The 26,078-nt window shown below is 43.6% G+C and overlaps 1 protein-coding gene across 1 annotated transcript in view; it reads left to right on the forward strand. All coding sequences in view use genetic code 11, as the record gives it.

Moving 5' to 3' along the window:
* Window positions 1–2,040: 2,040 nt before the first annotated feature.
* Window positions 2,041–26,078, forward strand: part of EGR_06940 (Integrator complex subunit) — a gene marked incomplete at both ends in the record, with an annotated part of 29,730 nt that continues 5,692 nt past the window's right edge. Inside the window, 30 exons of the mRNA XM_024496189.1 lie at window positions 2,041–2,059; window positions 2,387–2,500; window positions 2,572–2,942; window positions 3,011–3,079; window positions 4,607–4,900; window positions 5,191–5,469; window positions 6,701–6,847; window positions 6,913–7,177; window positions 8,110–8,261; window positions 8,331–8,817; window positions 9,164–9,452; window positions 10,249–10,412; window positions 10,548–10,638; window positions 10,681–10,769; window positions 10,877–10,937; window positions 11,005–11,035; window positions 11,106–11,481; window positions 11,816–12,082; window positions 12,694–13,007; window positions 13,193–13,522; window positions 14,381–14,653; window positions 14,852–15,191; window positions 15,268–15,440; window positions 16,247–16,660; window positions 16,729–16,893; window positions 17,087–17,289; window positions 18,239–18,502; window positions 21,026–21,218; window positions 21,763–22,065; window positions 25,287–25,642. Of these exons, the coding sequence (XP_024349392.1) occupies window positions 2,041–2,059; window positions 2,387–2,500; window positions 2,572–2,942; window positions 3,011–3,079; window positions 4,607–4,900; window positions 5,191–5,469; window positions 6,701–6,847; window positions 6,913–7,177; window positions 8,110–8,261; window positions 8,331–8,817; window positions 9,164–9,452; window positions 10,249–10,412; window positions 10,548–10,638; window positions 10,681–10,769; window positions 10,877–10,937; window positions 11,005–11,035; window positions 11,106–11,481; window positions 11,816–12,082; window positions 12,694–13,007; window positions 13,193–13,522; window positions 14,381–14,653; window positions 14,852–15,191; window positions 15,268–15,440; window positions 16,247–16,660; window positions 16,729–16,893; window positions 17,087–17,289; window positions 18,239–18,502; window positions 21,026–21,218; window positions 21,763–22,065; window positions 25,287–25,642 (6,893 nt within the window). The remainder of the gene's footprint in view (window positions 2,060–2,386; window positions 2,501–2,571; window positions 2,943–3,010; window positions 3,080–4,606; window positions 4,901–5,190; window positions 5,470–6,700; window positions 6,848–6,912; window positions 7,178–8,109; window positions 8,262–8,330; window positions 8,818–9,163; window positions 9,453–10,248; window positions 10,413–10,547; window positions 10,639–10,680; window positions 10,770–10,876; window positions 10,938–11,004; window positions 11,036–11,105; window positions 11,482–11,815; window positions 12,083–12,693; window positions 13,008–13,192; window positions 13,523–14,380; window positions 14,654–14,851; window positions 15,192–15,267; window positions 15,441–16,246; window positions 16,661–16,728; window positions 16,894–17,086; window positions 17,290–18,238; window positions 18,503–21,025; window positions 21,219–21,762; window positions 22,066–25,286; window positions 25,643–26,078) is intronic.

A 26,078-nucleotide genomic window follows, 5' to 3' on the forward strand; every position in this document is an offset into this window, starting at 1 on the left:
TTTCGTACCGAACACCGAAATAGGGTAGTTGCAAAAAGTGAACGCAAATTTCACCCCTTTTGTTTGGGGGTATGGCTGATTCCCCCATCCGTCACATATGCACCCAGCAGAAAAAATCAGGTTACGTATTCTTCAAGATTGGGTTCGCTCTCTGCTATCGCTAATGTAGTGGCCCGAGAATTCCTTGAGGACGAATGAGGACATAATACTGGGACGGCATGTGTATACTTGGCACAGAGCAGGTATTAGGTGTACTGGTACGGCGCGGAGGTCTGCCCACCTGGCGGCACACAATGGCCACGACAAAGTGTTCCTTTACCAAAATCCACACTTAAACAAACAACGTATTGCAAGTAACATAAAGGGATTGCAAAATTTCTTTGCTCTAATACCACCAAACGGGAGTATAAGCAGATGTTTCTAACGGGGTGCTAAAGTATCAATCCGCGGGGCCGCAAAGTCCGTACCGCAATCAAGAGGATAGGCAAGGGAGATGTTTGCCCATGCTTAGCGCATACCAAGCAAAAGACATCCTATTACACTTACTGCCAGTCCATCTTCGAAGACATAGCCTAAGCACATAAGCCCGCAACACCCATCGGAATGTACTACCAGTTGTACTGGCTTTTTAGCAAAGATGGATTGCAAGTGGTTAAGGTGAACTCACCATCTTATCATCTCATCTGAAATACACACGCGTGTGCATCCAGCCACGATCTATTGTAAACAAAACGCGCACTAATAGAGGTAAACTTCGGTTAGATACAAAAATGTGGTCCAAATGCTAACTGAAGAGAGAATTCCATCACAAATGGCGGATGAAGGAAAAGGAACTAGAGGAATCACCAAAGAAGATGCTGGACGCGACAAAGGAGCTGGTGATGTGGTATATTGATAGTTTGTTTAACCTTCGGTTTTCGCAATGGGCTAAATAGGGGCTCTGCTTTTGGATTTTTACCAAACGACTTATCCTTCACACGATGCCGGTAGTCTCCAAGCACTTACGTACACCAACAGGGTTTATTCTACTTGAGTACTGTGTATTTTTTGTCTCCGGACGCCACATCGATGAAAGCGTAAAGCAGACCTGATCCTAGGAAATGACTGTGCAGATTTTTACTGCTTGGCGATATACCTTTATGGAGAGGAAGGAGTGCCTTTGCTGTGAACGAAGGAATCTGTGACCACTCTCAACAGAAAGGCAAAAAGTGACGTTCACATTTATCAACCACCTTAAATCTATGTTCTGAGGGGAAGCAATTAACAATTAACTCAACCATTCTAACGATTTTGTTACGACGCTGTTCACTGGATCCTAATGCAGATATAATTTATGTGAACAAGCGATACCTCCAACAACTTGATAGATAGGGCAAGGCGATAATAGAGTAAAAACAAGGTAGTAAGGAAACGGTGACAAATATTGTCCTCTGTTATATGATTCTACAACTGGTGGTTAACACTCGTGATGGCCAGCACATTCTCCCGTTGTGGTTAAGTATGTTCTCAGTTGTATGCAAATTCGATAACCTGTGCTGATGGTTTGTAAATACATTCCATACAGCACTGATTATACTATGATAGCGTGTTCGAGAAAATTTACAAAAGAATAATAAAGAACCTTTTAAAGGGCGAGAGGCCGTTTGATGATTTGGATATTTATTTAACTTTCGGTTTTGTTATTAGCCTATTCAAGGCCCTCGCCATTGTCCCCATTCTAGGCGCCCTGGTCTCCGGATCATTTTATAAGTGTGTTTATTACGAGAGAGTTATAAGGCGGTACACTAATCACTACATCATGGATCTGTATCAACGTAAATGAAACATGTACGATCAATTATTGATTACACTGTCTTCCCTTCACGCACTTTCCCGTCCCCGTATAACATTATTTTTGTCATTGAGGCTTTCTAGTCTAAAGTAGATAACTTCATGTGATTGACTTATATAGAATCCAAATCCTTTTGGGTTACACGAAATAGTGAGGATTATACGTTTTCTTGTTTCTGATTGGTTAATACTTGGTTACACAAGCCTACTATGAGGGGCTCCAGAAAGAGTAGGTGCTAGTGTTTTCACTATTTTGGCTTAACTGCTGCTTAATCGTTAAGTTCGCGTACATTATATGCTATAGCATTTGACTATTAACTTTTCTGTGCAGTTGGTCTTACTGCTTCCTATTGATCTAAATCCCATATTTCACCCCATTGATTTCGCGCCTTTTTGCATCTTCTATAGAGGTCTACACAATGCAGCATTCTAGTTTTGCCATGTGTGGTTTGATTTTTTTAACTCAAGTTTCTGCACTGCAATCAAGTTACTACTCCACAAATTTTTAGTTTCCAAAAGCTTTTGCATTCAAGCACAGAATTTTTTCGGATTTCAGATCAACCACCCGCTAGCGGATTTTTTTCACTCATTGGAGCTAAACAGAAACGACCATCCGATGTTCAACGCATCGGGCCGGCTGTTAAAAAACCTCGCCTTGAATCACAAGATGGTACGCATATATTATTTTCATATATGAAAGTGATATTAATCGGATGTTACTGATTTCCCCTGCTCTTTCAGTGGCATCTACGGAGCTAGTGAGTCGTGTGGAAACCCTGTTGGCCAGTGGCAACCTGGTTGAAGCAGAGGCTCTCATAATTTCTGTGTTGAATCATATCTATGCCAACGCCACCTCTACCGCCTCCCTCGCCTCATTTGGCAGCCTGGCCCTCACACGATCCGCCGGTCTAGCATCCTCCCGACTGCCCCCTGCCTACACCGTTGGTCTATTGGTCATCGCTAAGCACGCTAGTGGACCTAGTCTCTTTGCCCGACCTGCGGTGCTGGAACTGCTCTATTCCCTCCTTGCCCTCTCACCCCGCGATTTTGGCATGCCTCGACTGCCTACCTCGGCGATGGCGAACTTTGCTGCGAGGTCACGTGGGCTTTATGTAAGCCTAGTTTTTTATCGTTACGTTGGCGTGCAGTTTGTAGTGCTGAGGTTTTCTTCTTTTTATAGGCGTTTGTGGCGAACTTGTTGTTGATTGCCCTCGGTAATCAGTCAAAGTGGCCACCAAGGTTGGTTAAGGTATGTTCTTTCTCATTTAACTCGTTATCACTCTTAACTCTGCATGGTGTCTGAGCGTATCATCATGGTCAGAACTACTGGAAACACATTTTCTTACATGTCATATACATAAAATAATCTTTTCGGTATACTATATCAGATCATCCATTTCACTGATACCATTTGTTGATATTCATTCGACCTGGTCATTAAAATTCCTTTGTGTAAGGTTTTGTAATATTTAGTCTTGCCCGGTAAGACCCATGTTGAAGTGGTGAATATTCTATACAAAAGTTTTGCTGGATGATACCAGTTTCCGATTTCGGCCCAGCTCAGTAGTTGTGAGTAATTGATGTTGGAGATGTGGGATACTTCAAAACCAGTCAAAAATCAACGTAAAATTTCTCACTTTCTCCATTTGTCTTATATTTGAAACAAATCTCCCCTTTTAATCATCGGCCGGCCATAGATTGGTTTTTATTTAAGCCTTTTACGCCCCTTACGCGTGCTTGGATGGTGAAACGGGACATTTCTCGGTGAGTTTGATCTGAAGGTAGCTTGACAAATAAATAGAGTTTGTCGACAATTTTCTTTTGTGTGGCATTTCGCTTCTGCCCTTCTCATGTGTTCCACTCTGGTCTGGAGTCATCAGTAACTGTTTGCTAGAGTTGTGTAAGTATGAAAGGCTACCGTCGTTTGTTTTCATAAATTTTAACTTTTAGTAAATTACCATAGTACAAAGACACCTTTTAGTGCTTTTAGTCTCTTTTAGAGTTCTTTATGCGATGTCCCGAAAGTGGTGTTTCCCTAAAAATGTATTTGACTTGTAAAATGGACTGTGTTAAGTCAATTTATTCTTGAACCGCGGTTATTTGTATGATACTGGAACACGGTCTCATGTTCAGATGTTTATACATCAATTATGCTCATCACTTCACCTTGTGGTCGCTAATCGTGACTGCAAAATGTCTCTCGGTGCTGTTTAGATTTATTTATTCAGATGTTCCCATGGGGTATTCGAGTAATGCCGAGGTGGTCAAATATACCAAATATAATGTTGAGTCATTCTTAAGTTCATCGCATCGGAATATTGTTTCATAATTTTCTATCGAATCGGTTTAATAAATGAACCGTCAGCTTTCGGAGAGGTCGGATGATTTTGGCTTTTACCCAAATTGGTTTAATTCGCTGCACCATTGAGGGTCTCACCCGTAAAGTTGCTTCATTTTGCTTGTTGCACATTTCCGTCTATTATCGTGTTACTGAGAACTGACAAACAACACGTTAAGTGATTTGTTTTCGACATAAATACGACGGGAAAATAAACTCACAGTGGTATACTTCTTAGGCCTTGTTTTATAAGTCACTTTTTCTGTCAAAATTTACGGTCAGCAAATTGGCCACTGTTTTGAGATAATGTTGGAAATTGCCGCTAGTTTTCGTAAAAAGTGATCCAAATAAGGGACCATTACTGGCAGCATAAATATCACAATAAGCATACTACTCTAAATAATTCATTATGTCGGTACCTGATCGCCTTTCACTCAGATCTATCTGGAGGATAGCCTCTCCGACCGTCTTTGGGTGGATCTCGACGAGTGTAAGGCCTTCGTGCTCAACCTCGAGACCGCTCTGCCTCCAGTGACAGGCGATCCGCGGGGCCTCTTCACTCTCCTCTGCGCCAGTGGACCTCCTGTACCAGGGGTGCAGGCAGTTCTTGGTCTTAATCTGCCCTCAGCTACCGCCACCACCGCTCCACTTCTTACTCCCGCCGCATCTCTTGATTTAGCTGAGGCGGTGGCTACGGCACTACACGCCACGCGAACCTCGCAGTCTGCCAAGGTAACTTCCGCATAATTCATTATTAGGAAGTCAGCCATGTCGATGTCTTTCTTCTGTGACGGTTTTACAGATGTGTTGGAATTTTGCATTAGTTTGCTAATACCACTAATATTGTATTATTTATACTGTCTCTGAAAGAATGAGATGCGCTAGTCTGCAAACAGATGGATCAGTTCCCGCTTAGAACTAATTATCCACTAGAAGTTGGCTGTACATTTCTCAAGCAACAAGATTAGAGGTAAGGGGTGTATGGCCATAGCACCATTAGCCATCTTGATCTGCTTTTTCAGGTTATCCATGGCGGCGACCCAGCACGCCTAGTCTCGCCACGCTTCGAGTCGGGTCGCAGTGCAGTGGAGGGTATTATTGTCACCACCCTGCGAGAAGCCCTTTCACGTCGCAGCTCGAGCTCTACAGGCTTGGGCCACTCCCTTGCCTCCTCTGCTGATCCCTCTGGACCCAGTGGTGAAGTAGTGCACACTCGCTGCCTCATTCGGACCCTCGCTATGGCTGCTGGTATCCCGGAAATCCGCTCACTTGCTGCTCAGCGACTCGAACCATGGCTCACGGTGAGTGAATTTAAGAGCGCCTTTCTATCCTTTCATCGCACCCAACATACTCGTTGCCAGCATCATATACACTGACATACTGATCTTATTTGGGCCTTCGTGTCACAAATGTGCGACATGTGCTCCCTATCTATCTATTTGTGGCAACTGATTGTACCAAATCGTGCCGTGGGCAGATTGGTTATGTTTAAAAAGGGTAGATGTAAGTTTCTTTATTTAAGGTTGTTTTTTTGAACGGCTGTGGTGGCCGATTTTTATCGGCGACTCTGGTAGCAAACGGGCTGAAATGGCGGAAACAGTTGATATGGGACTTGTGCTACTGACTGTTAGAAAGACTGGAAGCAATTTCTCATTTTTATATCCACTAAGTTAAAGCTCATAGTGGCTTTTTTTAAGATTATGCGAAAACTGCTAACAGAGACCCTTAATACAAAGCTAATGGTCGACGAGTTGAGAGAGTAAGACAGGTAAAGGGTGTTTTTTGTTTTTAAATATCTTCTTTGCTGATATGGCCAGTTTAACGCTTTGCAAGGATTTGATAATAGCTGAGCTAAGGTTCTATCGAGAAGCCGTGGGAGTATTCAAGATCAGGATGTCAGAACACTGAAGGTTAATTTGATTGTCAGTCGATAGTGATGAAGCCTATAGAATGCATATAATCCTGACGTCTTCCAACAGTATCGGTTTGTTTATGTCAATCCGATCCACCTCTGTGGCTGTTTCCAGTTGGTTGCGGTCGACATCCAAGGAGTCGTGATGTCGAAATGAACAATGACTTTTGACTTTTCTGAATATAAATAACATTGGTTGCCTCCGATTGTTGAGGCGAATGAGCCAGCGACTCGTACTACGCATAGGTGCAAAGATGGATTATTAAAGCTCCTTTTATTTGGTCGATTGCTCATGTTTCTTTAAACATTTGCTTGGTTGGCTAGTGCTGTGGTGATTTATTCTAAATTGTCGAATATTATTAGAATGGTAATTGTGCCTGCTGTTGCTTCCTCTAGTTCACAATACAGTGCCATAGTTGTCTCGAAACTAGCATTGATTAAGTAGCTAGTGGTCTGTCACTTCGTAATGGTAGTTTGTGGCTCGAGTGATTCCTTTCCAATTACAAATCACAGGCCATGAATCTGGAGAAATGAGGCCCCTTTGCCTTCTTGTCTCTAGCGATAGTTCACTCTTCAATACAATGCCCAATTTATCCGTTGCCAATGTGTTTCCCTTTTAGAACCCCAAACTTCAAACCTTAGCAGTCGGTTTGTTAGCTATAGTGGTGGGCAATTGCAAGCAGGGCTCCACTTCTCCATCCGACATCGATACCATAATCACTGTCATCTTCCGCATTCGACAAAAGCTGCTTAAAGCCAACATCCAGGTAATTCTTCCTCTACTCACGCCACTTCAGTAAACATCCTAAGCACCATTCTGCATCCCATTTAGGCGGCCGTGCTGGAGAACATTTGTCGACTGGCTGCTGCTGGCCCTACCAACCTGGCAATCCTGGTCAAATTATGCATGGCCAGTGAGCTGCCGACAATCGCAGCGATTTGTGAGGCAAATGAACAGGCCGCTAAACAGGCAGCGAAACAGCAGCAATCCCAATTACCGAGCATGGGGCCACATGCCTCAAGCACTCTCGCATCCATTAATTCGCCCGCAGCCAAATGTTTGGTTGAGACTATTCGAAAATTGTGCTCTCAGTCGGGTGAGTATAAGTAGATGTGGAATTTTTCTTTCCTAACAATTTAGTAGCCTTGGATGGTACAAATTACTGAAAGTCTGAAAGCGTCGGTGATATGACCTTCAAAGAACATTACTTGATCGTAACATTTTACCACTTCGATCTGGCAAGCTGGATAGCTTTGCGGCCTAACAAGACACTTGAAATATCGGAGTAACGAAAAATATGAAACCTAGTCGCGATTAACGCCAGAAGAGCAACATTTTTCGCGTTCGTAGTGTTTCGGGGTTAATAATTCAATTTTACATGCATGTTCCATATGGCTGTGAAATATTTCGCACAGGCATTGGAAATGCGCAGCCACGGCCACGAGAAATGGACGAAGAATACTCTGGCCGATTATCGAAAACCGGAGAATACTAGTGAAAAGTTCTAAGTTAGACCTGTCTATTGCCTTTTTCATGATAGCCTTAAGTTCAATTAAGTGTGTATCAGACGAGTGTTTAACCATAGAGGTCAGAAGCTCAAAGTCATTTCCATCGGAGTTAGGCCCATCTGTTTGAGTAGTTTGAAAAATCCCGAGATTGTCAATGTTGTACTGAAAGAAGAGCACTTCATACTTCTAGCTATAGCCATAAACATGATGATTTGATGGGAACTCACAGCTAAAGGCCAGATGTTGCCGTGGTAATGACTTAAGTGGAGCATGTAACAAGTGACTTAAGTGTGTAGGCGCAATTTTTCTTCATGATAAAAGTGATTAAGCATCTTGGAACTAACTAATCAGCGAATCCTGCCAGATCTTGATAAATAATGGATATTCAACTGAAAGCAGAGGAAATGATGGATTCGTTTTATTGAACCACCCCATTTACTATATTACAAAAGTTTGACTATTGCTAAAGATAGTAAGAGATTTACAAGTGGGAATAATCCGTTTCTCATTGTTTCAACAGAAAGTGATGAAGTGCCATCTCACTCCGACTCGGTAACATCAAGTATCAACACGATTGCAGTCAACGCAGCCGAGGCTGTCGCCAAGGGCCACACCTCTGTCTCCTTTATTTTCCCAAAGCTTTACCAAAGGTTCTCCAGTGAATGGATCAAGGTTGGAGAGAAATTTAAATATTACCATGTCACATTTGCTTGAATTTTTATCTACTTGCCTGGGTTGTAGGTGGTAGCGGAGGTCCTCCATGACCGAATAGTCGAAGCCATCACCAATTCCAACTCCACATCACCCCAATTCGGCAGTCTTACTGCCCATCCCACGGACATTGAACTGGTCACTCACACTCTTCATATCCTCGCTCCCACGCGGCAGCTGCTGCGTGACCTGGCCAAGTGGATGCGGGGAGCTTTTGTGCCGGTGGCAACACCCACCTCATCCGTCGGCGGTGGAGGCGGGGGTGGGAGTGGGGAATTTCTTCCCTGTGCGGAAATGGGCTGCGGCATTCTTCTTCTTGATCGATCCGTCCACCCGGTTTTTGCGGAGTCAGCGGTAACAGTGGCGCAACGCCTTTGGCAAGCTGGTGGTGGACAAAGCTTTGGACCCTTCACAATACTGCGCTACATCTATGCAGTGGTGCATGTCATCTGTCAGCTGCAGATGCTTTCGGCCACTCGACCTAGCCTCTGTGATGCGCCTGCTGTTCGGAAGAAGGGTGAGGGAATACTGACTAGGAGAGTCAAAACTTTATCAAAGCTATCCTTGAAAACGTTATACGTCGTCACATTCTGAAAGTGGGTTTATCGTGGATGTGCATAAGGTTTGGGGAGCTAGTAGACTAGGTATTATGAGTAGATTCTCGATACTACCGGTGTGGGAGTCGAGTTGCGGGGGAATAAGAAGGTTTGTGTGCCCAAACACCAGGTTTAGCCGTTGAAGGCGTGAATTTGTGCATGACCACTTTATGGAAAACTACATTAAGCAACCATCTCAAATTCCATACTATCGTAGTAAAGAGTATCGTTGCCACATTGAAGGTATTCCTTTCATTTTTCTGACAGTTACGGGTGCCCCAGACCCAGTGAAGCAGCACCAAGCGTGTGTGCGCCAGTTGCGTCTCTACTTTCTTCGGTGGTTCAAGTCCTTCGTGCCAAATCTCATCTCCGCGGCTGCGGGACATTTCCCCGCCGTAGCACCGCGCGATGCCTTCGCGCAAATTTCTCTCCTCTTGCGTCGCGCCTTCTTCCTCGAAGTTACGGCGCCTTTCGATATCCCCCCCACCGCTACCGATTCTGCCTTCTCACCCTTCTATGCCGCGGAGGAGCTCTGGCCTTTGGAACAGAATCAGCGGTGAGTGGCCTCCGAAGATGTCCATAAGTAGATTTGTTATTAAGCATTCCGAAAGGAGCTGGGGGACTCAGGAAGGGGTTCAGGATCTTCTTGTTGAAATTGTCCACTTCTTCACATTTAGCGTCATCTGGAGCTTCCCCAGTGTCATCCTCTTCAGTCGCAAGTTTAGCGAGTCTTCATTTGAGGTAGAATCACACGAGACGAGTGATCTAGACTTAGTAGTAGTGCATGCCCTGGAACTGAACTGGATTGGATTTGTTGGTATCGCGTCTCCTGATGGATAGGCTGCACTGAGGAGAAGGATTCCTTTCGGTGATAGTGCTGAAAATTGGGCGATATCCTACAGCAAACGGATCTGTCTAAAAGTAACTTGGAATGTATTGTGTTTCCATGTCCTGATTACAGGTAACTGTGTTCTTATCATCATTGCAAATGGTCTCCTTATGGATAATCTCGACTAGCTCAGAGCTCCATTTTGCAAAGCCTAGCTTTCAGGGTAGTTGTCAAAAGTCGGCATGAGTTTGATGGTTCTCCTGCTGTTATCTTACGGAAATTGTAGCCGTCCTTATTGGGTGCCTTCCGTTTTCAAAGTTTTGGCATTGTGCTCAAGTTGGCTCTTTGAGGTAATTCGTTGTTGAGGTCATCAGAGTAATTATTCTTGGGGTCGTTATGGCTTCTACAAACCTGAATGGGGAAGAGTTGGGAGACTATTGACGTGGTAGCCGAAGTGACAGGGAGTTGAGCCTTCCATTTTGTTGAAAATGTGTTTTACATAATATCAAAATTCCTGTTTTAGGCCCTTTGTGTGTCACCTGACTTACGTTAATCTACCCGAAAAACTGGCTATCCATGTGCTTCGGCATGGTTTAGAATCGCAGTGGGGACTGGTTAGTCCGCCTGATGCAGCTGCCATCGTCTGCGAACTCATCTGGCGTTCAACCGCCCTTTCTATCGACAACGGTAACGCTCTGTTTCATTTCAGAATAGTTCATTTGATTTAAACCATGTATAACGCAATCCCCGAGGGACTCCTAATTCCTCTCCCATCATTTAGTGTGCTTTTGGGTTAACTTTATTGCCGCTCCCTCTCTGCAGGTTCGGAGTCATCAAATTTCAGCAAACTGGAAGAGCTGATCGACCTGCTTTACGCTTGCTGCTCATTTTGCGCGGATTGTGAATTGCCAAAGTAAATATGCTTGCTTTAGTCACCATCATTGTCACTTTGTAGCGAGATACCGGAAATGGCCTACAAGGAGCCGTATTGGAAGGTTTCCATGGCATTGGTCGCTCTAGGTACTCATTCTCCAAAAATCTGTGGTGGGTTTTCTTATCCAAATTTAATGCATCTCTATCAGGACTTTGTTATGTAAATTATTAGCCGATGATCAGCTAAGCTGAATGTCATTGCTTTTTGCTCATTGCAGGAGCGTATCTGTGGACGAATTATCCAACCGTTCGAAAATTAATGGAAATGGTCATTACGAAGTAAGCCGTCTTGAAACATTTTTTACCACCTTAGTGATTTCACATATCCTCCCTTGAATGCTTCAAGTGATGCGACCTCAGTGGAGTCTGAACGTCTTGTGAGTCCACGTTTCCAAATTTTTAGTATAGGTCCCATCCTTTACTACTCATTTCTGTCTATGCCTGTAGAATAAGGAACTTGAAGACCAAATGATTTTACGGCTGGAGGCCTATCTGGCCCGACCCCTGCCTTCAGTTTCAACTGTACCACAGCAAGCATCTTCTGACGAGGAGACGAAAAAGGATACCGACGAGGAAAAGAGGAAGACCGTGAAACTGGAGGCAATGGAGCTTGACTCTGTGGAGAGCTCGTTACCCGTGGTCACATCAGTGGAGTCGCAGCTGATTGGTCAGCTGGTCCAAAATAACCCTAGGGGGGTTTGTCGCTGCCCACCAGTTGCGGAATTGGCGGCTCTGAAGCGTCTCTCTGAACAACTCGGTCTGCGTCGACGTCTCTGTTCTTGCAGGCAGCCAGATCTGCTGTTGGAGTTGATTATCACGCAAGGTACCCATTACTGTCTCAGGCAGATTCATCTAGTTGTGGAAGCTTTTTTTCGTCTGTAGCTTTTAGATTTTGTGGCTATTATTAAAATTTGAAAATCTGTTATTTGGATTTAATCTTTTTTACCGCCGTCATCAACGTGACGCTCTGAGTCATCACTGAATTCATAGTAAAGCCTACCAGTATGGAAGGTTTATTAGCCTACAGGAGTGCAGAAGCATGAACAAAAGGCAAGAGAACCTTTAGTGCCTGAATTTTTTGCTAAGCTAAAGGAACAGCTAAGTCAAATACCGTTCTGTTACACGATAATTGCACTTACATTTCATTTTTCTTTTAGCTCCAGACTTGCCACAACCTTGGGTTATTCAATTGGTTGAGTCGATGTGGCAGAGTATTGATGTGCTGCCTTTGCAATGTCTAGCAGAATACCTCCTTCACTCAAGTCTTCAGCGTATCCAGGCGGCTGACGAGAAAGCCTTCATGAATGGAGTGACTCTAGAGGTTCCAGCACCGCCGACCTCTCGACGCCTTAGGGACCAGAGCACCTCTTCGATGGATGCTAACGTTGAAGCTAATGTGGATTTAGAAAAACTAGGCACTGAAGGTAAACCATGGAGAGGGGTCATTGTTGCGAATTGTCACTCAATCCTGCTAGTTAAGCTGTTTGTTTTTAGGTAGTAAGTGACTAACAAATAAGCCTTATTAGTGAACGATGTGTTCAGTTGCAGGTCACTCCTCTATTTGGTAAGCGAAAGGGAATACTAAAGGGGTACCTCAGTTTGACCTTGTGTACTTCTCAGCAGTAGCTTAATATGAAAAGTTTTGCCGCCATCTTAGCGGTAAAGTAGAAATGTTCAATGAACTCTTAGCAAATTACTACCGTAAGTCACAAGTTCCCTCCTTGCTTTGTCATTTCATTCGGTTGAACCAACCCTGTACGCTTTCCTCTCATTACCCAAACTTTTTCCCTGGCCAGCCCATGGAAATCATCTCTTTTGTCGTGAGTTGTTTTTTACCATTGGTGCAGCGTTTTTTCCCTGTTCGTTACGCTCTTTCATAAACACTAACCAAATTAATTATTTATATCCTAAAGGTAGGTTGGTCTACACTGATTGATCTGGGCTGCTGAATTGCAGGCTTCTTTCCCTCTCTACCCTGTAATTAAGTGAACCTCAAACATTTCAACCCACACAAGCGTTACATCTTCCGTTTCAGGTCCTTTAACATCTCGACGTGTTCGGCCGGACAGCACAGCAGGCAGTGTCCACGCCTCCGAAAAATTGCCCGTATCTAATGTAGGGGCAGGACAGGCAGAGCTGAATCGGCGACGCCTCTACAACCGCATCTTGGAGCGTCTGAGACTGCAATCTCGAAGTCCACCTATGGATGTCACCACATCGGCGACAGGACAACTCGGTCCAGACCGCGCTTCTCAAAATCTTGTTGATAATATCGCTGAAGCGGTGTTGCAATCCTTCGCCAATCGGCTTAGGGATCCATCCTCTCTCATTCGACGTGCCGCTCGTTATGTAAGACTTTTAAAATAATCCTCATTTATCTCTGAAAAACCACCTAGGCGGAAGCTGGGAGGGTATGGAAAAATAACCGGACATCGTGAATCCGAGGTAGAGGCTGGAGAACCTGTTTTTTAACTGAGTCCTTGAAACAGATGTTGTAATTACTAGGGTAACTCTTCACAACTATCTTTCTTTAGTGCCTTACCCTACTGGCAGTAGAGGACGTCACAACGGCTAGTATAGTCCAGCCTACTTCAGGACCATTAATCCAGCCTATGGAGGAGCTACTCATTGTACTACAATCGCTGATCAATCTTCCGGGTCTCTCTGTAGCAGTTGACAGACAGCAGCAACAACAACAGCAGCACATCGAGTCTCTTGAGGCCGGTACCACCACCGCTGCCACCACTAGAGGGATGGACTTCCTTGGCCTCATTTTAGGCGCCATTCTTGTTGAAGATGACACTACTCCTCTAATGGCCTACGTCCTCTTCCTCGGACAGCTCACGGAGATCGCCTCTTTTGTGGTGGGTTACTTTTTACCATTAAAGCTGTGTTTTTTTCCCAATCAGTACCATTCTGTCGGTGATGAATCACCCTTTGCAGTTGTGAAAATAGCTTTCCCACTTTATTTCACACTGTGAAACGTAGATAGCATAATAGCCGGGAATCTTATTTTGCGATTTACAAGACGTGTAAGCCAAATGATAGTTCCACAGAGGACTTCGTAGTCTCCAAACGTGTCGTGTTAAATGTGGTTTCCAGCACCTTTCCCGATCGCGGTGAAAATGACCCCTCTTGCTTTCATGTTGGTGTTCGCGGTTAAATGAGCTGCTTTGGGAAGGAAATTCAGTTGATATATTGCGCTAAGGACTGAAAGAGCACATTTTAAATACGAATAGATTTTCGTAGAGTAATATATAAAAAACAACATTGTGTAGGTGTATGATGTCCTCGTATCATAATAAAAAATCTTCATGTTCATATCAGTTTCTTAAGGAGTCTTATTTGTGGTTCTTGCTTGCGTGATTACCGAAATTCGACGCGGTTTCGCTAGCCATTCCGTTGTATCCTCTCACAGATTCAGACACTTACAATAGATACCTTCTTCTTGTGGCACTGCGGCCAGTGTTTAATCGTCTACATCAGCATTGCTCTTTAGCAACTTTGCTATACCTGTTGCGCCAGAATGGTCTCTGAGGAAATTGGAAAACGTACGAGTTTAAAGTGGCCATTATTATCACCACCCTGTAGAATGACCGGACGATTCGTAGCATAAGCGAAATCCAGACCACAAGAGCCCTAAAATTGCTTGCTTATTTCAGTATTTAATTAAAATAATCTTATTTTGTTAAATTACTCGATTGACTCTCTCCCCACTCCAGGCATGGCGCCCAACAATAAATTGTCTAAGCCAACTTCTTTTAAATCGGAAGACACTGGTTCGGAGTCTTCTTGAATCGACAGAGTTGCTGAATATCCCTGCACCAAACCCACCCCTAGTGGAGGGCTGCTCCCAGTCAGACATGGAAGAACGCACGGAGGAGTTTCGGCAGACTGCAGGTTTCATCTTCTTGGAAAACATTTGCCGCATCATGGCTCTCGATGTCGACTACTACTGCACCTCGGCCAGTGTGATTCCCGTCAACGAGAAAAACGTACGGACTTGTTTATGTTCTTTCAATGGGTTTTTACAGTCTCGTTACTTTTTGATCATTAAAAGCTATGAAGGAACTGGTAAAGTGTGCTGTAAGGGGAAGATCGCCCCGGTATTGGTATCAGTAGCATATTCTAAAAGTTGTTCGTAATCGATATTTCACCCCAGCATAACCTTGAAACGAATTTATTCTTTTTAGAGTGTATTTGTCACTTGGTCGCCGACAAGACAGTGTCCAATGGAGCTGGAGATAATTGAGTCACACCTAGTCCTACTTTCTCGAATTCCTCGACGTTTTGTCGCAGCCAGTAGTTGCAGTAGTGGCTCTTGGTGGGACCATCTTCTTAACACATGGTTCACTTGTGACGCTAATGGGGTATACAGTCTGCCAAGTATTGTTCCTCTCACATCCTCTTCCACCGATGTCATGCATACGAAGTGCGGCCTTGTCAGTCTCAGTGCGTCCAACAAGTTCTCTTTATCTCCAGAACTGCGATCGGCTTTCCTCGTCAGTGGCTTGCCGCAACTCGCGTCTGCTGGTGAGACTCACTAGGTCCTCAGTCTCATCGCGGCTTCATTTATAAATTATATGACTTCCGTCTTTCCGTCCTTTAGCCCTCTCCGATATCACACAGGAGGAACTGCTTCAGGTTATCTGCAACACGCCTGCATTACTCCTCGATGGGAACATGGCTACGTGTCTTATTGACTGTGCCACAAAACTCCAAGTCAAGCCCTCAACACCAAAGCAGACGCTCGCTTTTGAGAAACTCAAGACACGAGCCAAGGTTGGTATTGAATCATTCGATTTATTTGCGCCTTCAAATTTTCCCTCGTTTTTATAAGCACTGGCCTAGGCGTTCTCCATGGTCACTCTTCTGCGTAGTCTGGCACAAGGTAGTCAGTAGTTTGAAAACCATAGCGAGCCAGAAAGGAAGGTCCCGCATAGATCCAAGCGTCGGTGATGCACTTTGTAGATTCGTATACTTCAACAGTTTCGTTCTCTTTTTGAACTATGTTGTGGGGATTCACTAGTTTGAAATTGTTCAAGGCAAGTCGATGATCCGCAGCAAGTACAATTTGTGTACTAGTCTCTAGGAGTCCGCTTCTCCCTACAACTTTGCCCTCATTTCAGTGCTGCTAAGTCGTACATCTATGCTCCATTCACTTACTAGGCGTGTGATGATATCACTCCTTCGCGTAATTAAAATATCTTCTAATAAGTACTCTAGAGGCCTCATAATGTACGTTTTCATAGTGTTTACGTCTGAAGTTGCTTTAGTTGTTGATTGCCTTATATCAGCACGCAAGATTTGAATGATTATCAAAAGTAGACTCGAAGTTTCTGCCATTTGCAGTTGATGTTTTCCATCAGTGACGGCTAGCCATTGATATCTTGATTGTTTGCTTAGATCAGGGTTTTCTACCGCTGTCGCCAATGTAACATCCAACTTCTTTCCGAGGAAGTTATAGTATGTGCAGTTCTGGTTAGAGTTTTTCATAAATACACTGAAGAACTGAAATGATTTGAATGAAAGACTACTACGTGGACGTTCAGTCCTTAACCTCATTGCATTTCCTGGTTTAATTATAGCATCCGATCGTAACAGAATATAGCGGTCCTATTCTAACCACATCCCGAATTTTCGTCAGTTCGAACGTGGTTGCACCTCCAGTTCTAACTCCCAGAAAGCCCATCTATACACCTATTTCCCCGGCGACTCCCAAAGGTATGACCGTTCGCCCTTCTCCCATGTCTTCACCGGTAATTAAACAACCGGCATTTGTCTTAGCCGAGACCGCTGGAACATCGGTATCCAAGCCACCAATGTCTGCTGATACGCGCGAACCCCCTGGCGGCTCCAAGAATCTATGGAGAACATTCTTTTCAAGGTTAACAGAGGCTGCAGGTGACTTCGTGTCGCAATCTGAGCTGTTCTGCTACACCCTAGCACGAGTCAATAGCTCCCTCATTGTGAGGAATCGATGGATGCAGGATCTGGTTAATGTATGTCTCTCTTCAAGTATCCCTTCAAACTTGAGACCCCAACCTCATTTTGCTTCACTTATTTTTAGGAGTTGCAGATGGCGCATAGTTCGTTGAAAAGGGGGAGAGCAGTTTCCACTGCAGCACCGCTGGTGGATGTTCTCAAGAGTCTTCCAAATTTGACCTCTGTAACGTACGCCTACTCTCTCATCCGGTCCTGTCTTGCCTCAGGACTCTCCTCTTCTGATCCAAAGGTATGGCAGCTCTTTGAAATTAGCTTTGGCTTACAGTGAGAAACATCTATTCACTTCAGTTTATTGCCCTTATGTTTTTTTTTTATACTTTTAAATTCTCACTCCTATTTGTCGGCCAAACCATAACTACCCCTAATGCCATATGAAATCTCTTTTTCACCATCAATCTTTTGCCTTTGCAATTGCATTACAGACAGCCAGTCGTTATCAGAAGTCGACGGAGTTCTGCATTAATGAATTTGAGAAAATTACATTTCATCCCCTCCTCTTGGAGCGTCTTCTTTTGAAGCCCCTTCGGTCGCTCATTGCCAAAAGGGTGGAAGAACAGGGAACCAAATCACGGGAGGATGCGACTTCTGAGGCTCTTCCACTTACATTTGATCAACTTGAATTGAGGTACCCTTTGCCTAATCCAGTTTATTTAGGCAACCCTTTTGAGTATTCCTGTTTACTTGCTGCCTAAACTGCATTGCCTCTGCAAGCTGACAACGACTGAGTGACGACAAGTGAATAGCAGCTCATTTGTTGATCCAGGTGATGTCACATTGTTCCATCGTCAGCCATGTTGAGCATGCTTAGTAGCGGTCATTTTACATGACGATCTGCTAGTATTTTCATCACTACGCTTTCTTGGCACAATGCTTCTATTATCCAATTATCCATCGCCAGAAACAAATCAACTAAGCAATTCTGTTCTGGGTGGTGCTTTGTGCTATCGCAAGTGGTATTGCTCTATCCTTCAAGTGTTGTTATTCCAATTTGACAAGAAGCTAACTTCTGAAATTTTACAACCGACTTAAACTTGGTCTACAAAGCAGACAAACTCGATTTGCATCCATTAGATCGAATCAGCACCTTAAGTTATTGAAGGTGGAAGGCGGACTACAGTGAAGGGTACCGTGCCGAGAGACGGATATGCCATGAAACGTCGCTTGCACCTTGTAGGCAGCTATTATTTATGGGGAGGCATTGAACCGATTTATGCTGAAATTCGCACTAGCTTTTTCGGCTATCTGTTAGATTTATCTAGGGATTACCACAAGAACCTGGTCTAGAACAAATCATATGTTCATCTCTTTTGTCGAAATATTTGTGCAAAAATAATGTTTGTTTAGTACCGATAAGCGGATCATGCTGGTTTACCTCCCTCTTTTTGCTTCATGCCTGCCATCTGTTTGGGCTCTTCCCAGCCGCTTGTGACATTGGAATACATTAAATGGACTCACTGCTTAATTTTTCATACTAATAACGGGGGTGTTTCTTACACATAAACTTTCTTGAAAAGCCACTGTGTGCTATTATTCACCTAAAGATGGAGTACTTAATGAAGTTTACATATTTTTAGGCCATTGGAACAGCAGATGGAGGCCCTGACCCTCTACGGCGTCTCCTTCGCCCTCCTCTCAGCCGGCGACTCGACAGATGCAGCATGGGCTCTTGTTCGACGTCTTATCCTGGCGAAAATCGGCAGTGATGTTGACATTGAGGAGAAGGAGGATCATATGAAGAAGCGGCGCTACCTGCTGGAGGAACTGGTCCACAACACCAGTCCGACCATTCTACGAGTTTGCCTTCGCAATGTTTTGCGAGAGGATGTTAGGCAGCTTCAGTAAGTTACGTCTTTGTTCTGCTTTATGTCCCATTTTGGGCGCATTTCACTTCTCAAGCCATCCATGGAGGCAGCATGGAGCGCACAATTCTGAAACTAGCCTTGCTTTAACCACATAAAGGGGTTGAGAGACTGGTGATGTGGACGGCATAATTGAAAAAATGGGTATTTAGAGCAAGGGTAGAGGTAAAGAGACAGACCGGTGGAAATTGTTTGTGACCTGACTCCCAAAGGCATCGTGACCACGAGTTTGGTGCCAGTCACCCTCGGCCGGTTACCTCTTTATTTGGCATAGATCGATGAGTTACATTTTTTGTGATAACTCAGCAAAGGGATATTTGAACTTATGGAGGTAGCAAAAATTAGTCGTCATTGTAAGTAACTCAGTTATTGGGGTACAGACAGGCCATGAGAATATCAGAGTCACTTTTTCTCGATTTAATTATACATCGCATGGCAGTTGAGAAGATGTAATGTTTGGTTTCACTAAGTTGGAGTGTCGATTTCATCCGTCACGTTCAGCTTTGACGGTTGTAGCTTTTTGTGTTGTGGAAATGGTGTAGATTTGCCTTTGGAAATTTGCTCCTTTTATACTTCCAGCTTTGCTGTAGGAACTAATTGAGAGAACGTTTGGGTGTTGAAGTGGCTAGAATGCGAGTAACCAATAAACGTACATCCAATAAATTCATTTGTATTGAAAATTATCTTTGTTGTAGGTGGTCTCTGAAGTGAACTATTTTCGACCATGTCCAAATGCCTAATCGCAGTAATTTATGGGTTTGTAAGATGGTTTCGGCTGATATAACATTTGTGTTGCCAGTTTTTCCCATCTTAGAGACCCTTCACCAGTGTTATTTTTAGATGCGACTTCGGATTTGCTGCTACCTTTCACTTTGTTCTTTTTGGATCACATTTTTGCGGTAGCTAACAAAATGTCCCCAATTTCGTACTGGAAAGTAGATTCAATCTCCATAGCAAGCCGGCTTACCAAATCAGAGGGATACAGTGGGAGCGGATGATCCTCAAAGTTTATGCTTGAGGCATCAGAAAAGTTTACGTTGATTACTCTAATTCAGTAAAATTTGACCTTTTGAATAACTGATTGAACGAATAAGTGTGGAAATAGGAACTCCGCCTTCCGTTAAACCATGTCAAAGGATTGATTATGAGCTCCTTTTGTCGGTTGTTGGTTAAATTTTCTAAATCTTCATTTAAAAGGTCCATTTCACCTGTTGGGTGGGCTAGTCTCTGCCCAAGTTATCTGTGCAACAATGTCAAGGTGTGCCGGCTTGCATATTAGTGGCTTGAGTAGAGAATGTACCCCCAAAGTGTAGGCTCCGTAGCAGTTGGTGTAGATTTTTCCCTTTCTTCCTTTAAGCGTTGTTTTCGTCACTTCACTTGGTAACCATTCTGCTTCAACCATTACAACGTAGTCGGCGCTTTAAAAGCAACCCACGATTTAGAAACGGCAATTATTGCATGGTCATATAGGCAAGAGGGCACTTGATCCCGTCGAGTCTGCTGTACTTGGACTTCTATCATGGTTACGAGATGTATTATGGAGGGGAAAGTCATTCTCTGCTTACGCACTACTCAAGCCAAGACAGCGGTCTAAAAGTACGTTTCATTAAGCCATCGCTGCTTTTGAATACATCCATTCAAAAACAGGTATAGTTAATAAAAGGTAAGGAAGAACTACCATTAGTTTTTTGTAATTCATATATTTCCGTAAAAGTGTCTTGGGCACCTTCTTGTGGACCTGTTCAAGACGTTGACCTGGTGCCACTTCAGGTGTTGTCTTTTTGCATAAAACAAAGCGGATTTGATCATCAAACGTGAACGTGGCTTTGCTAACCATTCTTTAGAGCGTCTGTAAATTTAGCCATTTACAGTAGATGTCTTCCCTCTGTGACGCTGAGGCTTGAACATTACCCGAAGAAATGAGGGCATTTGTCTTTTTAGATCGGATTTGTTTATCGCTGTTACCAATGTGATGGCCCAAGTTTCCCTGGGGTCATAATAATCCATACCAGCATAGAATATGGTTGACTCATAACATACCGAAAAGTGTAGAGTCCACGTAGTTGTCAAATCGCATCAGGTCCTAAGTACTGTTTCGGTTTAATTATGAGGCATCGTCCTGATGTTTTTGCTTGTCCGGCTTTCCATTCGGTCAATGTAACCATTTTTTCGCCCTTAGTTGAATATTACGAAAATAGACAGATGAATAGAGCTATTTTAGAATCAAAACATTTGCTTTTTTTACCAGTAACGCGGCTGCTTTATATTTAAACCCTCACCACCCCTCAGCCTGAATGCTATGCAGCAAAATATACCAGAATAGAAGACACACTCACTCGCACACGTTGTTCCAAGACACTTTTATTAGCATTGATAATATTTTTGATTTCTCGGTTGTTAACGTTACCGAAATGCCTCCAAGAAGTGGTGACCCAAACCTATGGGGTCTGGAGAACCCAAGTAGTTAAATGTACAATTGAATCAAATATCGCTCTGTTACAGTTCAACCTTCTCACTGGACCTTTTCTCGAGTGTCCTCAATCTGCCCGTATTCTCCTCTTCAATGCCCTTTGTTGAACCCCACGAGAGACCTGATCCCGGATGTCTCTACTCCCTCCTCCATCGATTAGAAAGCCCCACTGAGGGAATGCGTCTCATCGCGCATGTCTGCGTTGAGGCTTCTAAGGTTCCATCTGTGAGTAAAATATTTCACTTTTTTCTTACAGATTAAACATAGCTTTGTTTTGTGCCCTCTTCAAGTGGGATGCATATCTGCCGTTCTTTCGCTGCTTTTGTGGTGCAGAAAAGCACAAAGCCTCCTACAAGCAATCCAACATTTATCTTCACGTTTCAAACAGTATTTATCTAAAGCGTGTTTAATCACTTGACTTAGATGTGTGCTTTGTTACGTCTCGGTTCATTTCTAGGCGTTTCCAACCTCTAGTACTCACGCTTAGGGAAGCAACCTATACTACGCATGCTTACTCAAATCTCATCGAAGTTATGGGAAGAGCGTTTATTAGCAAACAGAAGAAAAGTTGTCTTTGATAAATGTTTATTTGGTTCACTTAATTTTCGCTTAAAGGCGTCATTTGGACCTTGGAGAGGTATCATCAGATGAATACAAAGGATAAGGGTGAGACCATTGCTAACGCACTCGAAAGTGTCCTGCCACTGTTTAAGAACCACGCTTATGTTTTATTAAATTGCTTCTATTATTCTCAGTCTTTCATTTCTAGTCCCTCCGTGATCAATCTCTCGTCGCCCGTGCTCCCCTCCTTGATATGGCCTTTCAGAGCTCGCTCCAGCCTTGTCTTCATTATATCGAGTACCTAGCAGGCTTCCTCGATCCTCCCACCTCCCTGCCTCCCGACCTGTTGGCTACTTTTCCAGATGCCTCTAGCATTGCACGGCGTCTTCTACTCTGCCTCTATCTCCGAAGACCGGGCCTTCTCTACGCTCTGAAGAGCTCCGTCGCTCGAAGCTTTCTTCGAACCCCGTCAGCCAGTGAGAGCATTCCCGAGTGCTTTGAACAGAAGGAGGTGCGTCTATCAATTTATAGGGGCATTAAATAAGTTGTAGATGGTCAGTGAAGCCTATGGTGGTAGCTAATGTAGGATATTCTGCCATGCCTGCTACCAGGATCAAGTGTCACAAATGTGTGACATTTGTTCCTTATCAGTTTATCCTAGTTTGTAACAAACAACGTTGAATGCACATTGATTGAGTCGCTTTTTAAAAAAAAACAGCTGTGAGATATTCTTGCTCTGAAAGGGAGAAAAAGTCCTGTGGAGCTGTTAAGTTGCTCAGAAAAGTTATCAAATGGTATTATTAGTAGAGATGGTAATGCAGCTGGACTTTGGCGGTCGACTTGCCTCTGTTGCAGACTGCCAGAAAATTTGTTAAGCAACAGGATTGGTTATTTTTAATGGCGATCCACCATAAGAATGGACTTTCTCTGTCTGCTTGTCAATCACACAATAAAATCCACAGATTTGAATTCATTTCTTTTGTTAGTAACATCTCTTACTGGTGGATTTGTTGGCTCCAGTGCTTGTTTTGCGGGGACATTGAAATTAAATAGGAACTTTTGAGTTCATGAAAGAATGACATAAATTTCTAGGGGTGCAAACTGCTTCTCTTCCCCAGCGTGGTCCATTGCTATGTCCATACACTTTTCCGGGAGCTGCACCAATACCTGATAGCTTTCATCCATAAAGGCTTGTCTGAACGACCTAACCACCTAACAATACCTAGTGCACGCTAACTCTGAAAATGCAAGTGTTCGTGTATGGCTTTGTTCACCATCGCCACGGAACAATTCGATGACAATTTACACGCCGATTGTTGGGGCAGGGGTTGAATGCCCGGAGGAATGACTGCTGCGGCTGTACCCTAGGGATGTACGACAGTTGCACGATTCAAATGTCCTGCCTTGAGTGGTTAAGCTAGCCATCTCATGAAACAAAAAGACCCCCATTTACTATCCGAAGGATTGTCTTTTTACTGTTGAGCCGTCTCGAATTCGATGCAGATGGTGTCTTTTAAGCCCTTCCCCTGTTTCATTACTGCTCTGTGGAGAATGCATTTACTCAGTGTGAATAAAACTGTCGTATATTGTAGCCGGGTGGAGGAATACTAAATCATTTATTGTACGTGCTTGAAATAGGAGGCGGAGCTTCAAAGCTTCAGCATTTATATGGCCTAAGGCCAATTTCCTTGCCTTTGCGTTGGTTCATTTGCCGTTATTTTATGTTCATAATTTGTAATAAATTCCACTAACAAATCTGTTCTATATCTGTTTCGAATCTTTCCATAATTTAAAAACTAATGCTGCAATTGCGTGCGGAGTTTTTTTGTACAGCTGAAAGTGATTAGCATGCCTTTCCAAGCTCTACAGCCCTCTTGCAGCTGGTATTTTTAGCAAATAATTTTCAAAGATTCGGTGCTCACATAAGCGACAAGCCAGTTGCGCATGTCCTCTGACCCGTAAACGGCTATCGCACAGTAAGTGAACAAATACGGTTAAACTAGGTTTCATGAGCAATGTCACTCGCTCTTTGCCTCACCGTCTTTGTACTTACAAAAAAGGTAAATGAGGTAGTATTTTAGCAATGAAACCTCCTATTTGCCTTCACTTTGTGGGAAGACCTTTCGCATCTAAATGACACAATTAATGGTTTTGAAAGTAATGTTCCTTTTTAGGATGCAAACTCCTCGCATTTTTTAAATTTCCCTTTCACTTCTTCATTACGAAGCAAATAGCGGTAGAGTTTACTTTAGTAACTCCCCTTGTAGACGCTTGCATAATGTGCGCAATGGTTTATATTCATTCATCGCAAAGCATCGAGAGAAGAGGTTTACTCCATCGGCACGTTATTTTTTACTTCGGTTTCCATTATTTCTCCTGTTTTAAATCTAACTTTATACGTTAAAGTGTTGGTAGAATCTGATAGACGCGATAAGGGTTTGATTGCCAAAGGTGGCTTCTTGCCAAAATGACTCGACGGTACCCAAGGGTGACAGCACGAAGCATCGCCCAGAATCAAATGGTCTAGTTGACGTGAATCTGGGGGTAAATCCCTCGGGAATGCACACATCACTATGAGGAAGAGTTCTGTGTCACTAGAGTTTAAAATGCTAGGAGACCGCTATCATTGATGCCTAATATGAATAATGGTGGGAAAATATGATGTTACCCGGATCAACTGACAAGAGAACGTCGTGCAGGATAAAACGCTAGTTAAATAGGTTTCCCTCACATTCCGTGCATAAATAGGTAGCGGATAAGACCTCAATTACTACCAACTTACTGTTCTTCACCTCTTTTGGGTACATTTCTAGGACGCGCCATGCATATTGAGAGCGTTTGTTGGCTGGCTGACCTGTGATATGAGGCGGGTCTTGTACTTTTGCTTTGCAAGGTTTGTTAAACAAAAAACGCACCTCTTTTTGTCCTCAGGCAACCCACGCCCTATCCACCTAACATTTGAGGCAAGTACTAGGCCAGCCGCATAAGAATACACCGGCTTTTTGGGCGTAATAAGCTACTAACGAAATTGCTGACGGAGAGCTGTTTACCTCACAACGGCCAGACAACTACCGTAGCGATTTGAATGCTCAATACAATTGAAACGTTGACCAGTTTTTTGGCACCTTATTTTGGTGCTAGCATCAATCAGTCACGTGATCACTTAGGGCATTGATAGTAATTATTTGGGAAGTAAAGACAGCTGGAGCTGGATGTTCTTTTTTGTTTCTAAGGTCAGGGTCTTTTCCTAAAAGTGCACTTCCCTAGTCTGTGTGATAAATTTTGTCGGTAAACATTTCAACGGATAAAACTTTTGGAAAATCTCTGTGGTTATTTAATTTTTACAGTGAGAAATGGTACAAAACTGGTTTGGTTGCATTATGTGCACTGTCGAGCACCAATGCACAGGGGAATCATAAAAGTGTCACTTTTGGCCAGAATCGAGGTGAAACGAGTTTGGTTTGAAAATGGCATCAGTTGTGCCGTTTGTTCCTCTTTCGATACTATCCGCAAATCATCCTGTTAAAATAAGGCAAACTACGTCGTGTGCATTAGAAAATGGAAATCATTTATATGCACATAAAGGTAGGGAGTTAAAATCGTCCATTACTTTGATTGTCCTCACTTTAATGTTACTTTATTGGCAATATCGTAAAAATCGTGACTTATTGCTCGGCAAAAACGCTAACTTGCCTATTGAACTTTGAGTTTAACCTACAAGCCATTGTGTAGGTGGATCGCCTGGGTCCCGGTTTCCTTATCTGCCTGTCGGCTAGTTCGGACGTGATGCGCGAGATCTCAGCCCTTTCCAGCCTCGCTCTGGCCATCCATCATCCTCGTCTCTGCCTCCGTCTCCTCCCCTTGATCGCGAGCCTCTCCCAAGGCCGTCTGGACACCTCCTTATCCACATCGAGTACCAGCAGTGGTGGTTCCTCGGCCACGGGGACTCTTCCCTGGGGCAAATTTGTCGCCCGTCATCATATCGACTTTTACGCGGGGCTGCTGCGATTCATGGAGGTTCTAGCATTCCCTGGAAAGTGTGATGAACCCAACGGGGTTCTTTTCTCGCCTGAGGCTGAGCATTACAGGTGAGTGGGGTTGTACTGCAAAAATGTATTTCCAGTCTTGGCGTGGTTGTTTCCAGTATTTCTTTTTCAATAATACTGTTTTGTGAAGTCGCCATTACAACTTTGACAGACATTATTAGCATCAAATATTGCTTGCCCCTTGACGTAGCTGTGTAGTTTTGCTCCGTAGCTTTATCACCCATATATTTGCCTATCCAAACGTGATTCCATCATCACCGAATCGTCTACGACACCTTCAGTCCCCATTTCATCTACATTCTTTTGTCCTTGTAGTTATCTCACCACGTCCTTTGAAGGGCTGTAATTTTGCGATTTGCAATAACCCAAGTACCTTTTTCATGATCTTTGTGCGTCCATACACTGCAACACAATCGTCCACGAATTATTTGCACGTATATTTTTCACTCCGGATGTTCGTACACCTAGTTGATTGCAC

This window comes from Echinococcus granulosus, assembly GCF_000524195.1.
Source record: "Echinococcus granulosus chromosome Unknown EG_S00066, whole genome shotgun sequence".
In the NCBI taxonomy this organism is placed as follows: domain Eukaryota; kingdom Metazoa; phylum Platyhelminthes; class Cestoda; order Cyclophyllidea; family Taeniidae; genus Echinococcus; species Echinococcus granulosus.